The 15,428-nt window shown below is 39.2% G+C and overlaps 1 protein-coding gene across 2 annotated transcripts; it reads left to right on the forward strand.

The window, feature by feature from the left end:
- The first annotated feature begins 2,659 nt into the window (after nucleotides 1-2,659).
- reep2 (receptor accessory protein 2) lies at nucleotides 2,660-14,858 on the forward strand. 2 transcript variants are annotated; one of them, XM_056770186.1, is made up of 8 exons: nucleotides 2,660-2,875; nucleotides 4,561-4,633; nucleotides 8,494-8,570; nucleotides 9,098-9,218; nucleotides 9,300-9,413; nucleotides 9,665-9,812; nucleotides 12,078-12,244; nucleotides 12,405-14,858. In XM_056770186.1, exons 1-8 carry the CDS (start codon nucleotides 2,844-2,846, stop codon nucleotides 12,474-12,476), a joined length of 804 nt encoding a protein of 267 aa, XP_056626164.1. In that variant the 5' UTR covers nucleotides 2,660-2,843; the 3' UTR covers nucleotides 12,477-14,858. The 2 variants fall into 2 exon arrangements, with proteins under 2 accessions (XP_056626164.1, XP_056626163.1); XM_056770185.1 differs by having other exon boundaries at nucleotides 2,662-2,875; nucleotides 12,402-14,858.
- The last annotated feature ends 570 nt before the right edge of the window (nucleotides 14,859-15,428 follow it).

Raw genomic sequence — 15,428 nt, forward strand, 5'->3', positions numbered from 1 at the left:
GTATGAGCCTTCAGGTTTACAGGATTTAACAATAAATATTAATTCATTCAGTAGTGACAACAAGAAATTATGAAACTTTGCTACAATGTAAAGAAGTGAGTGAGATAACAGTGTAAATTTGCTGTCCCCTCAAATTAACTCTACACACAGCCATTAATGTCTAAACCGCTGGCAACAAAAGTGATCCTTCGAGAGTTCTTTGCCATGAAGGGCCATGATGAATGCTCACATTCACACCTGAGACATTGTCAGACTAAGAATCACATGACACCGGGTAGGGAAAATGGCTAATTGGGCCCAGTTTGGATAATGTTCACTTGGGTTGTACTCGCTTTTGCTGCCAGCAGTTAAGACATTAATGGTTCTGTGTTATTTTGAGGGGACAGCTAATGTACACTGTTATATCACTCACTACTTTACATTGTAGCAAAGTTTAATTTCTTCAGTGGTGTCAAATGAAAAGATTTAAGATAATATTTACAGAAATATGAGGGGTGTGCTCACTTCTGTGAGATACTGTATATGTACAATATACGCATTGTAAGGTAGGCTACATTGATTTTACGTTGATATTTTTTTCCAGGCACACTTTACCAATTCCTAACCACATCAATCTTAATAATTACTAATCAGTGTGTATACAATCATTTCTAAGTGATATATAATAATTGGCAAAGGCTTGAAGTGAAAAATGCTTTATTTTAGGCATTATTTCTTTTACAAGTAAAAAGTACATTTAATATACAAAAAGAAAACATAGTTGAACTGCAAAAGAATGAAGAATTAAGATGAAGAATAAGATGTGTAACCATGAGGTCTTCAGTGCCACCATTTTGCAAAATTGCAATCTTCAAGGTGCAAGGTTCTGTACAAATATGTACAACATAATTTAGATAAATTGAACGTTTTCCCCCTATTCCACTCAATTCCATGCAACTGTCAATCTTACCATGAAAAATTAATTTTTTACAAAAGGTTTTCACAATAATAATATCACATGTCGCCTCTATAAAAGATTGTCCTTTTTGTCACATCCACTGCCATAGCTGTTAGCCACAACCCAGTTTGGCCATAAATCTTCTTTACTATTAATGGCTTGTTCAAATCTGTGACGTTGATAGGGTTGGGGATTAGAATCTTCCTATAATTTAATTCAGGCAAAACAAGATGGTCTTACTTTTTGAAAATCTTAGAGTAAATCAAAATTATGACACATGCTGTCAGTGTCAAATGCAGAAAGATGATTCATGCTTTCATGACATCAAGACTGGTTACTTGCAATGCTTTACTGTAGGTTCCCCTACAGGTTTGTTACAAAATGCAGCATGAGTTCTGACCAGTTGACAATATACATTGGATGCTGTAGATGTTTTTAATGTTTGGTGACTAAACTTGGAACAGTCGAGGTAGACAGACTCAGTCTAGCATAGCTTTAACATAGCATACACATAGTTCTATGCTGTTCTACAATTCAGAATATTTGAGAGGTTGACGGGCTAAATAGATCAACTGCGACTAAGAACACTTTCCATAAGAACTGATGTTATATTGAATGCTATGAGGGGTTCTCTACAGTTTCTACAGTTCTCAGTCTGTCTGTATCCAGACCCGATGGTAGATCTGAAAGGTGAAGACGACGGCAGAATAAGTCCACACCACAAAACAACAAGCTATTAGAATTGATTAATAATCATGATAATAATTGATCTTTTTGGCCCATTCATCAGTTTGCTTGTTTTTTTTCTGTAGCTCAGCAAGCAGTGTTTTCGTGCCAACAGAGAATTGATCCTCCCGGCTAAGTCTGGTTTCTCACAAGGTTTTCTCTCCGCTTATACAGCCTTGGAGTTTTGGTCAAGGCTGACATCAGGCTTTTAACATAACATCCTCACTAAAAGTATACAGACTTTGTTTTAATTTAATTATTAAATGTTTTTTTAAACGTGTTCTGTACAGCTGCTTTAAAACAATGCAGATTTTAAAAAGCACTATAGAAGTAGAGTTGACTAATATGCTTGTGGTAGTTCACTGTACAGTGTATGTCACACAATAGTTTTAAACTTTTCTTTGATGCATGACTGTATTCAAATTCTATTTTAGGTTTTAGGACTATAAACTATAGAAACTTTAATCAATTAAATAAATTAATAAAACACAGCACAAGAAATGTTGTATGTTACATGTTGTATAGAAAAACGTGACCATCTAAGCAGTTTTCCACCGAAATACTACAATACTAATGTTCAGAGGTTTTGTTTTAGTTTTATTAACATTTAAAATCAGCTTTTATTTTTAGCTTCCGTGTTTTATATATATATATATATATTTTTATGTTGCTATATATTATTCATTATTTTTTTGTTCAGTTTTTATTAATTATACTCATTTTAGTGCTTTAAACTTATTTCAGTTTATTTAAAATGTTTCCAATATTTGTACATTTGAGTTGATTTCAATGAACAGAATCGTTTTCAAAGTTTTAATTTTAGAAGACTAAAATAACCTGTCGCTTATCTAATAAAATCCAAATTTTTAACTACTACCACCACGAAAAAAACAAAATAAAATAAAAGAAGGATTGAAAAGGCAATTATAAAACAAACTGAAGTAATTTGTCAAACGTGAACAGATCAGGCGAAAAGATGACGCTGTTCCTTTAAGAAATGCGCGGTGACTACGCGCATATGCAGCCAGCGGCTCTCCGTCATCCGTCCGTTATTCTCAGCGACACACAGACGCTCAGGACCAGCCGGGATTCCTCTGTTATGCAGCATCGGCCGTGTGGTCGGGATGGAGCTGGCCCGAATAATTGTCTAAAATAAGGGAAACTGCTCACGGAGAACAAGATGGTGTCGTGGATCATCTCGCGGATGGTGGTGTGAGTGTCAATGCTGCGCGCGCGTGCGTGCGTGCTTGTTTTGTGCTGCTGCGGATACGTGACGCTTTTCTTTGGAAAAACAAAATATTTGCCTTGTTCTTTAAATCAAACGTTGACCTATTCACAGTTAAAGAGATTTAGAGAAATTCGGCTGCTCAGATAATTAAAAAGCGTGATTGAATAAAGCAAAAGCGATGACTTCATGCAGCAGCCGAGGAGTCACCATTTGTGTCGCTTGTGTTTTTCACCTGGAGCCAAACGATGCTCGCATGCGGTTCTGATTTGATTTGATTTACCGGACACATCAGTACCAGATGCGACATTGGGCTTGGAACCCAAAACCGAAGACGATTTCAAACATTCCTATCCATATGTTACACCCATCACATGTCTCTCTGTAACGCTGAAGCCATCATATTTACAAATGCTTTTTATTAAAACTACAAGCTGAGGCGTGAGTCTTAAACTTGATTTAATATCGTTTTTGTAATAAGTCCTACCTGTCCCGCTGATTTTTATATGCTGATAATGTTATATAATGGGAACAAAGCAAGTCTGTACCATTTGACTCCCACGTTTGTGTGTTTGGATCTCAGCCGGGCCCTTAAGTGGGATTTACACAATTAGGTGACTTTGCTCACTAGACTTGTGAGATCAAGTTACTTACCTTCTGATGAACAGATTATCTCAAGCACTCAGGCTGTGATTAAGATCTATAAAGGACATGCTTTGGAGACATATGATCATGTTTGTGGTGTGCATGGGAGGGTAAGTGGGGTGTTTTGTTTGTTTCTGGACCTTTTGAAGCAAACAAGCTGTTATTGCGTGCTATCATAAGCTTCAGATATACTTATCATTATTGTGGGTTGATGCATATATTTCGTGATATGCTCTTTGTGGCTTTAAACGTGGTGAGCAGATGCATTATGGGAGTCTGGCAAGTTCAGATGGGATAGAGGGCATGTGGTCTGCCACGCGCCAGACTGCCCGCTCTCGTGTCCTCACGCTTCATTGTGCATTACAGACATGCTAGTCTGCACGTGCATGCACGTATACTAAGACGAAGTTAATGTATATGCAGTTTAAGATAAAGCATGTCTGCAGTGGGTGTTGTCTGTCCTGTAGCAGGACGTTTGGGATCTCATCCCATCAGCACAAAACGACAAGTGTCTGTGTGTGCCCGAGCACGTGTCTGAGTGTATGGTGCACATGCACTGCATATGTGTCTAATCTGGTCTCTTTGTTTTGTAGATCAGTCTCCATTCTGTTTGAAAGCATATGAATGATTCACTTGCTCATAGATACTGGGTGTTTGCCTTCAATTGCGTCACGAGATGTTTGTGTTTTCAACAGCGCTGTAATGGGGACAAGCTAGAGTATTATGGAGTTGACCTTTTGCATATTTTCATTAGACACTTATTTATGTCATTTATACAATATTTTTCTGTGTTTGTCAGATTTTACTGAAATGTTGCCTAATCATTACACTGTACTTGTATATGTGTAATGACAATAAATTGAATCCAAATTACATGATGTTACAAAAACCAGCAGTGATTCCTCTAGAGTGGTACTTCATTAGGTGAAGGGGAAACTTGAGACGATATTAAAGCTGAGTTTTAGTAAAAAACATGTTATTTCCTCACAGTTAAGTGCAGTATTCACTGATGGTCTTTCTTCTGCAGCCTAGCCTTTGGGACCCTCTACCCAGCCTATTCGTCCTATAAAGCTGTGAAGACGAAAAACGTCAAGGAGTATGTAAGTATTTCAGTATGGCTGGTATTTTCAGTAACCCTGTTTGATTTTTGTAATGGTAACAGGGTGGAAAGTGTTGCTTAGTTAAAGATCGCGTATCACAGGCAGTTTTTGCCAATCTTAAATTAATCTTAGCATTACAGTAGCATACGTTGTATCTTCGAAGAGTATTTAGTTTGATCAAATTTATAAAAGAGTGCTGTACGATAATTTCCTGAAAAACACGAGCTGCTAGAGGTGGGACTAGTGGGGAGAGTGGGACGGAACTACAGCACGAGCAAGCAACACATCATCACATTAATCCCTTTGTGTTTTTGTACATTATGCACGTACACGCCGTTTGCCAACAAAGCACAGACGTATGAGTTGATGTCCGGTATCTTTTAGCACTGGGACCGCGCCATCTATCAGTTTCAAACAATCTCCAAATCCAGTGTTATAGCCACCGTTTAGCTAACATCCTTTAATAAAATGACATGAAAAAATATACACACTTAAACTTCACTATCGCAAGAGTAACGCAAGAGCAGGCCATCTTGACGCAGCGCAGATAATCTTTATGGTAAGCGGGTCTCGCTCGTCGGTTGGCTTGTGGGTGGGCTCTTTATTTCGCCTTGCCGTGCTTTTCCAGGATAATGGCCAATAAAAGGAATAGGATCCATTTGACGATACAGGTATCCAGAACTATAAAAAACTTTACGAAACAAGATTGAGTGCTGCTAGTCTGGTAATACCAAACTCTGCTACCTCGCTTTGCTTCGTAGACGGAGTCTGGAAGGGCATAATTGACAAGCGTTTACTTTCTCGTGGGGGGGGGCGTCTGTTTGAAGTTTAAAATTGTTGATGCACCCGTAAGCCAATCACATAACGTTTGGTTATGACACATGTTTTGTTCTTGCTCAGCCGCCTCGATCTTCCGTTGTAAAATCACAGGTATGTGGCGAAATCAAAACCATTTAGCTAAATAGCGGAGTGAAAATGACTGTGAACGACTTTATCCGATTATGTGAAGTAAATCTACGCATCCACGGTAAAATTAGTGCATCTAAACTAATATTTGACAGTAGAGACAAACAGGAAAATATTTGCAGCCAACTGTCAAATTTAGGATTAGTTCTTTTTAACACAGCACTCATTCATTTGGAGTCTGGCTTACATGCTGCAATTAATTTCACCATGACATGGCAATATTCAAGGACTGGAAATGAAAAGAGACACTGACCTGTCAAAAGGGTGCAAGTTTGAGCTTGACGGATAAAAGAGACCGAGATACACACTCTAAAACTACAAGGACCATAAAAAAGCTGTGGAAATCACCTCCATTCAAAATGTCAACCAAACACTCTTCTTGTTCAGGCTTTAATTGGCAGATGCCGGGAATATTCTCCACAACAGAGCGAATAGCATCCAGTGTCTCCATGTCCGCTGTCGTTTTAGATTTCCCTAAACTACAATCTTAAATTGGGCGCTTAGCGTCTACGTCACGGCTCCCAGCCCGCCCTCGGTTCGTTGGTTGGACGGCTGGTGTGGAGCCGGAGATAATCTGTGAGCTGGTTTGCTATATCAGATTGAGTACAGAAGCGAACTGAAATTGAGCGGAAACTTGACTAAAGGATACCAAGGTTTTAGCTGTGTGTCAGGTCAATTTTTTTATTTTTCAGTGAAGTGTCAGTAAAATACATGATCAAATGTTGACCTCTGTTAGTCAAATTAAATATTATATAGGTTTTATGTTATACTCATCAATAGACATGAACATATTTCCCAGGATATTATGAAAACGTGTCTGAATGTGTAAAACAATGCTCGTCCAAATAAGTCACCACCTGGGCAGTGCAATGATCTGGGGCTGCTGCAGTTGATCAGGTCTAGGTTCAGCAACGTCATGTTCCCAAAGATGAGGTCAGCTGACTACATGAATATTCTGAATAACCAGGTTATTCCATCAGTGGATTGTTTCTTCCCTGATGGCACAGGAATATTCCAAGATGACAATGCCAAGATTCATCAGGCTCAAATTGTGAATGTTTAAGAGGTTCAGGGAGCACGTGACAAAATTTTCACACATGGATCGGCCACTACAAAGTCCACACCTTAACCCCATTGAGAATCTTTGGGATGTGCTGGAGAAGACTTTGTTCCGACTCTCCCATCATCAATAAAATAAATAAAAATGTATACAACTCTGGACGGGAATAAATGTTTTGACATTGCAGAAGCTTATCGAAACGATGCCACGGTGAATGCATGCCGTAATCAATGCTAAAGGCGGTCCAGCGAAATGTGTGTTTGACTTTTTGGACAGGCAGTGTATGTTTCAGGTAATAGGGATGAAGGTTAAGTCACACTGTTTCTTGTAAGCGTCAATGTAATTTTGTATCATATATTGTTGTTTATGTAGAACAGGTACCTTTTATATAAACCCACGTCATATTTACAAACATATAAGCTTGGTTATTTCATAGAGGAATGTAAATAACAGGGTTGAATGCAGTTAGCATTCCTGTCGAGAAGCTAAATGTCTTTAGTTGTTTAGCACACACTGAGTCAAATGTATTTACCAGTTACTTTTTAATAGTAATTGAAAAAAGTTTTTCTAAATAGTCACTTTGTGCCTTAGAATTTATTCAGTTTCAAAAAAGGCTAAAAACCCTCCCGTTAACGTCATCTCTTAGATGTGGCCTTCAGTAAATGCCTTTTTGTAGCCTTTATTGTTTATTTTTATTAAGGGAAACCATATTTATCTCTGACACGGTTATGTAGGTTGAGATTACATCATCAGTAGTCTCCTTTTACTGGTTGCTATGGGAACCACTAGGGCAGCAGTTAGCTCTCTCAGACACCAGCTTTGGCTCCTCTTAGCTGTATTTAGAATTTCATTTGGAATCTTTTGGAAAACACCGGTCATGTTTTATGAACCTGCATTAAAGAGATAGTTCACCCAAAAACTTAAATTTGCCGTTTATTTCCTCACCCTCTGGCCATCCCAGATGTAGGTGACATTTTTTCTTGAGTAGAACCATAAAGAAGATTGTTTGGTTAATCCGCAGCCTTCTCTGCTTCATATAATGCGAGTCTATGGGGTCAGCCGTTCTAAGAGTTCCTTAAGCACATAATTCCAAAAAGCGGCACCTGGTGACATGTTGACGTTTCGTGAAGTATATATATCGAAGTATATATATGAAGTATCCATATATCGTGAAACTCGCTCGATATTTTCATAATTAAATAATATTAGCCATAATGTTCAGCCTCTGCACACAATCGCAATCTTCTTCTTTTAGCATTTGGTGGCGGATGGGATACCAGCGTCTGGTGCGTTTATCGTCACCTGCAGAAAGGGAGTGTTGAGGCTGGACAGTATGGCTGATATTATTAAAAATGATGTTCAGTTTTATGAAAATATAAAAAGATTTGCTTCACAAAACATCAACATGTCGCCAGGAGCTGCTTTTTGGAATTGTGTGCTTTAAGAACTCTTAGACATGTGGACCCCATATATTCCCATTATATGAAGCATAGAGGGCTGCGGATTTACCAAACAATCGTCTTTATGGTTCTACTCAAGAAAAAAGGCACCTACATCTCGGATGGCCTGAGGGTGAGTAAATAAACGGCAAATTGGAGTTTTTTGCTGAGCTATCCCTTTAATGTTTTTTTAATTTGCTGGATGTTTACAATACATGTTGCTATAATTATCATTTGATGGTCGCTATATAATATATTTTTTACCTGTACTGAATCATTCATGCATAATGCACAAGACTATATGCAGTAACAGCATGTGACCTGATGCAAGATGATGTCATGGGAGGAGTGTGTACACATGTGCTCGATTATAACACGTGTGTGTCTATCCTCAGGTGAAATGGATGATGTACTGGATAGTGTTTGCACTTTTTACAACAGCAGAGACCATCACAGATATGCTCCTCTCCTGGTCAGTAAACAACCCCTTTGTTTAGTTTTTTATGTATATGCATTTTTGCACATTAGAATAAAACCCACATATTATGGTGAAAAAAGGGGATAGTTCATACAAAAATGGAAATTCTGTAATGAGTTAGTCAACCTCAAGCTGTTCCAAACCTGTTTGAATGTCTTTGTTCTGTTGAACACAAAGATTTTTTGAAAGAATGTCCGCAACTGAGATTTTCCGGGATTTGTTTCTAAATTCTTCAAAATATTTTCTTCTGTGGTTAACAGAACAAAACCTTTTTAGAGTTCTTCCTACTATGGTAGTCAATGGTGCCTCAGAAATTCTGTTGCTAACATTCTTCCGAATATCTTTCTTTGTGTTTAAAATGTTTACAGGTTTAGAACAACTTGAGTAATTCATGACAGAATTTTCATTTTTATTCCCTTTAGCCAAGTTTAGTTTTTCAAATGAGTTTAGTTTTTAAGACACAAGGGTCTTTTCCAAATATAATGGTCTTCATAACTTGCCATTTGTTATTTGTTTTCCAGGTTCCCATTTTATTTTGAGCTGAAAATTGCCTTTGTTATTTGGCTGTTGTCCCCGTACACAAAGGGCTCCAGCGTGCTGTACCGCAAGTTTGTGCACCCCACGCTCTCCAATAAAGAAAAGGTATAAATGAACCAGCATTGTTTTGAATGAAATCATTGCGAGTCATTGAGTAATTGCTTAATGTGAATGTGTGTGTTACAGGAAATTGATGAGTACATAACCCAGGCTAAAGACCGCAGTTATGACACCATGATGCGGTTCGGGAAGAGAGGCCTTAACATCGCAGCCACTGCAGCAGTCACCGCTGCCACTAAGGTGAAATGACAAGCACAAGATAAAGAACAAACTTGTGTCGAATGTACATGGAATGAATATATACAATTAAACACTGTGAGCAATCTCTCCAAAGTTTCCCTATAGTTGCTTATTTTTATTATTAATTGTTTACATTGATAAATTCATATACATTATGAGAACTTTAAAGAAAGTTGTTTCTAAATTAAAGGCCATCATGTTTCAAACTGGTTATGACTGATATTGACTGTGTTTCTTTTGACATTCTCCAGGGTCAGGATGTGTTATCAGAAAAACTGCGCAGTTTCAGCATGCAGGATCTGACTCTCATTCAGAATGAAGACGAGCTGCTGCTGGACGGCACAGATGACACGCACATCGCAGCCACGCTGCCGCGTGCTAAACCAGCCACACGCACAGGTAACCACACATTATGCTTTTCCCACACAAACAGACTTCACTGTACTGAACCCTAATAAACCACAACACATATTTACAGTATCTCACAGAAGTGAGTACACCCCTCACATTTTTGTAAACCTTACTATTATTTTCATTTGACACCACTGAAGAAATGAAACTTTGCTACAATGTAAAGTAGTGAGTGTACAGCTTGTATAGCAGTATACATTTGCTGTCCCCTCAAAATAACTAAACACCAAGCCATTAATGTCTAAACCGCTGGCAACAAAAGTGAGAAAAACCTATAAGTGAAAATGAGTGTTGTGTGATTCTTTAGTGTTACAAGGTCTCAGGTGTGAATGTGGAGCAGGTGTGTTAAATTTGGTGTTATCGCTTTCACTCTCTCATACTGGTCACTGGATGTTAGACATGGCACCTCAACATGTCAACTCTCTGAGGATCTGAAAAAAAGAATTGTTGCTCTACATAAAGATGGTTTAGGCTATGCGAAGATCGCCAAGACCCTGAAACTGAGCTGCAGCACAGTGGGTAAGACCATACAGCGGTTTAACGGGACCGCTTCCACTCGGAACAGACCTCACCATTGTCGACCAAAGAAGTTGAGTGCACGTGCTCAGCGTCATATCCAGAGGTTGTCTTTGGGAAACAGACAAAGAGTGCTGCCAGCATTGCTGCAGAGGTTGAAGGTGTGGGGGGTCAGCCTGTCAGGGCTCAGACCATGCGCTGCACACCGCATCAAATTGATCTGCATGGCTGTCGTCCCAGATGGAAGCCTCTTCTAAAGATGATGCAAAAGAAAGCCTGCAAACAGTTTGCTGAAGACAACCAGGATTACTGGAACCAATTCCTGTGGTCGGATGAGACCAAGAAATTTTTTTTGGTTTCAGATGGTATCAAGTGTGTGTGGTGGCAACCAGGTGAGGATAACAAAGACAAGTGTGTCAATCAAGGTGTTGGGGGTGTGATGGTCTTGGGAGCTACAGTTCATTGAGGGAACCATGAATGCCAACATGTACTGTGACATACTGAAGCAGAGCATGATCCCTTCCCTTCTAAGACTGGGCCGCAGTATTCCAACATGATAACGACCCCGAAAGAAGCTGAGGGTTAAGGTGATGGACTGGCCATGCATGTCTCCAGACCTAAACCCTATTGAGCATCTGTGGGGCTTCCTCAAACGCAAGGTGGATTAGCACGAGGTCTCTAACATCCACCAGCTCTGTGATGTCGTCATGGAGGAGAGGAATCGGAATCCAGCGGCAACCTGTGAAGCTCTGGTGAACTCCATGCCAAAGAGAAAATAATGACACATTGGGCCTAATTTGGACATTTTCACTTGGGGATGTTCTCACTTTTGTTGCCAGCGGTTTAGACATTAATTGCTGTGTGTTGAGTTATTTTAAGGGGACAGCAAATTTACACTGATATACAAGCTGTACACTCACTACTTTACATTGTAGCAAAGTGTCATTTTTTTCAATGTTGTCACGTTAAAAGATATATCAATCTGTTTACAAAAATGTTAGGGGTGTACTCGCTTCTGTGAGATACTGTATCTTCAGAATTTACATTTGCGTATTTATGATAGTCCTAGTCTGTCGGCTGTTTTGGTGAAGCTGTATATGTGTGCTGACTCACTAAAAGCTTTTCTGCAGGCAGCCTTTGTGTCAGGCTGCTTTGAATGCTAATGTGGTCAGCATGTGACTCAGCTGCCCACTGGATTGGGGTGGGGGGCTACAGTGGTCTTTAGCATGTAACCTCTTCACACACTGTGATGTAATGAGTCGCTGAAGGCCGTGACTCCTACAGGATGACTGAAGATGATTGGATGAGGACTTCCTGCAGGAGCACGTCAAGGGTTTGGTCCAGCCCATGTAGTCTAATCACAATGACAATCTCAAGCTTGTGGTGGAAATTCCACAGAGGTGAGGATTATAATAATGAGATCGGTGGTGATTCGGTTAGCCCACAGAGCTTGTCCATTGAATTACTGAACATCACATCTACATTGTGAATGGACGGGCAAAAGGCTGGACTAAAGAAGTCTTTGTGTTGTAGACTTTGAATGAGTGCTTGAAAAGATCTGGCAGGCTTTAAATGCCAGAGAGCAGGGAAGGGAACCTCCACAAATTCACATGCTTTAGACTTATACCAGATAAGATATTTCAGTTATATAGAGTGCAACAGAGGGCAAAAGCTGTAAATCAGGAATTTGAAGAAATGATAATGCCTAAACTGTATCCCTCACTGTTGTTTCCTCAGTTCGTGCGACGGCCATACCGGCAGACAGCGAATCGCAACCCAGCTCTCGCTCGGATGACATACCAGATAACCGGACCGAGCATTCAGATGAGGACGCAGTGGATAAAGCCCCTAAACGCACTCAAAGCGTCAGAGCTGCCAAGAAACCAGCAGCTGCCAAGACAGAGGTACGTTCAGAAGCACACTGCTCCATTTGCTTCATGTACCTTTAAAACTTTTAAACAGTTTTCACAAATGTACATACAAACATATACACGATTGGTACAGCTAAAATTATATTGTACTCTCTCTTTCTCCCGTTTTTCAATACTTCCACATCCTCAGCAGACCACCAAGACAGTGAAGAAACAGCCAAAGAAGAAAGTGATCACCACGGCCAACAACACTGAAGCGCAGTAGTGTTCATTCTTACCTGAGCAACGCATACGACGCTTTTCCATGCTAACATCCCAAACTATGCTTTTTACTTTCGAGGCCACTTACTAACACGTAAGATGCATCGCCTGGAGCGGTTTTCTATTTAGGTTAAATACAGCGTGTTCATTTAGACCGCAGCATTCCCAGTTCCCTTGTTCCAAAAGCCCATTTTCAAAGCTTCACCTGTCTACTGTAAGCGTGCACACTTCTGTGCGTCCAAGAGGAATGCTGGGTCATATCTTTTTTTGTTCTCCATAGGCCTTAACATTAGCGGCCATCTCTATAAAGCATGAGAACAAAATCAGTGCCTGCACATAATCATATACATAAACACGCTCCATTCCAGGCCATAACTCCACGGTTTCCATTGTAAAGGACGGTTTTGTTTTTAGCATGTAGGACACACACTATGAGACGAACATGAAATGGGACAAAAAATTAGGCTATTAAAGGGTTCGAAATGGGGATTGAAAAAGGAGATGGAAAAGCTTGACTTTAACAGAAGATCAGCCTCTGATCGCTCAGAGCTTTTGTTTTTAGTCAGGTCGTAATACATCAGTAACCTGTGGCTTGTTTTGAATATTTATGCCCGGGGAAGTCAGATCTCAACTGGAGGCTACAGACTCTCGAAAGGCTCTTGATATTAATAGTGCTTTTGTCAGCGAGAGCTGGTGGTGTTCAGCTTACACAATGGCTCCCGTTTGATGGCTTGTGAATATTATGTTAGAGGTGTATGATGTTACCTCCACTTGTTTAAGACATTACAAAAATCTAAAAGTACATAATAAGACATAGCATTAGGTGAAGCAGTCTGCATTAGATCACAGAGGCAGTCAGAATTTGTACGTCAGATATCTGGTGTTTTGGTAACAGGAGTTGCATGTTGGCTAGTGAAGAACAAGATGTTTTTGTTTGGCGTTCACTGCCTCTTGAAGACGAAGTCACACGGTCTGTGTTTTCAGTGTCTCAATGAAAAGCTCGCACTGTTGTAATTTCACAGACTTATTCGATGGCCTTTTTCTCTTTGTTTTTTTTCTGTCTGTACTATTGTGCTGTGAACTGACTCACTGGGTTAAACACCAACTCCCAGTTAATGTCTTGGAAAAAATGTCACCACCTTCAACATCAACCTTCAAATTCCAAGACATTATTTGAAACCATCTTAACGGTGCTTTTAGAGTAGATGCTGGCCCAAACTTTTGTTTCAATTTTTTTTTAAAGAAAATTTGGAATGTGTTTTTTTAGGGGGAACGCAGTGTATCTTTAATGGCACTATTGCCTCTCCGAACCTGTGACCTGGGTTTGTGTAATACATCATTTAGCCCTAAATCTAGATGTGGGCAGATGTGTCTCCCAACACAGCATGTTCAGGAAAGATTTGGGGTTTGTTGTGAAGGTATTTTAAAATGCAACTTCAAGGAGCACTGGTAGGGGGCAGCAGTACAAGAAGAGTCCAGGTACCTAAATAGACAATATTCATTTGTATTATAATAGAGACTGTAAAATACGTCTGCCTTACTCAGATTAAGTTATACATATTTATTTCTTGAGGTTTACATTTAATTTGTCACTTGCGTAGGGTTGTATGTTTAAAACGCTTTTAATTTCTTGTAAAAAGTGACATTTTGTGCATATTGGTGGACTTTTAATTTACAATGGTTTGTCTATTGTCTCGCCTTTGTGTTTTTTGTACGGTTATAGAGACTTATCTGGTCTTAAAAGAAAGAAAAAGGGACAGCTGTGTGAGTGACACGGTGAACATTCCTCAGTCTTGTAGATAATGCCTAGCGGATAGATGTTTCTGTATGAACTCCGTTAAGAAATAACATGCAAGGCAGATCAGTAGTGACACACTATCTTATTCATTATGATCAGTACTGATTGTCATTTCTGCTTTTTACTCTCCTGAGTAGTTTACTTTCCTTTTAAACAAAGAAACTTTTTACTTGAAGGTTTTTCTTTTAATTAAATTCTATTGTGATTGACACTCGACAACTCACACAAACATGTCAAGTCAGATTCACTCTTTTCTTTTGCCTTGTCTATACTGTTTTTCACCCCTGTCATGTCTTCTTTGCATAACCGAAAATGACAGTAATTTGTGTTTTGAATTCAAGGCCCTAGACGGAGTCAGATGAAATGAATTGAACATATTCAGTTTCTTTTGTTTGTTTGTTTTACTGTAGTTTATTGAAAATTGGTTTTATTTTAACCTATATTCAGATTCAACTGGGAGAGAATAGTGAACATTAATATTCTGTTTGTGCCAATTCTCAATATATTAAAAGAATGAAAAAAGACATTGCTGCTAAGTGTGTACTAACTGAAATTAAATTATTACTCAATAAAAATCCAATTACATCATTTCGAGTGGATTATTTAATTGTTCAATGTCTTTTGGTTTTTAACAAGGGAGCCGTGGGCCCCAATTAATTGTAAAATTTGACAACAATTATCACTAAATACACTTTTATACACTAAAAATATGATATTTCTTATTTGACATTTTTTATGATTTATAAACGTTTTAAATGTTAGGCTCTAAAATATACTATTGGGTAGATGTTTGAGTTGTTGTGAGTGAGAGGAGGGAGGGGGAGGGGGGGGGGGGGGGGGGGGGGGGGCTTTGAATATGATTGAATACAATGGGAGGCCTTGGAGTCAAAAGGTTGACAAACTGATTTCAAACCTGCCTTGAACCACAGAGAAAATACTACAAATTTTACTGGCAGTCATTTATTACCTGGCAACTCGTCCCATGGTCGTGGAGGACATCGTGGGTTGTGGAGCATGTCTGCTTTCCTCTTCACATAGTTCAGGTGCAAGGCATGTTGGTATGAGAAGACTGGTCCCTCCTTCTATCTCCAACCATTTTTACCTGAAAATGTACTGTCTCCATCTTATCCTGGGGCCTCATTTATGAAACATGCGTAC

The sequence above is a fragment of the Triplophysa dalaica genome, chromosome 16, assembly GCF_015846415.1.
Source record: "Triplophysa dalaica isolate WHDGS20190420 chromosome 16, ASM1584641v1, whole genome shotgun sequence".
In the NCBI taxonomy this organism is placed as follows: Eukaryota; Metazoa; Chordata; class Actinopteri; order Cypriniformes; family Nemacheilidae; genus Triplophysa; species Triplophysa dalaica.

What these genes read in the sequence shown, in the direction of transcription:
- reep2 (XM_056770185.1), top strand. Translation starts at nt 2,844, where the DNA reads ATGGTGTCGTGGATCATCTCGCGGATGGTGGT. An exon ending in CGAAAAACGTCAAGGAGTAT is followed by an intron (nt 4,634 to 8,493) that starts GTAAGTATTTCA and finishes GTCTATCCTCAG; the next exon opens with GTGAAATGGATGATGTACTG. An exon ending in ACAGATATGCTCCTCTCCTG is followed by an intron (nt 8,571 to 9,097) that starts GTCAGTAAACAA and finishes TTTGTTTTCCAG; the next exon opens with GTTCCCATTTTATTTTGAGC.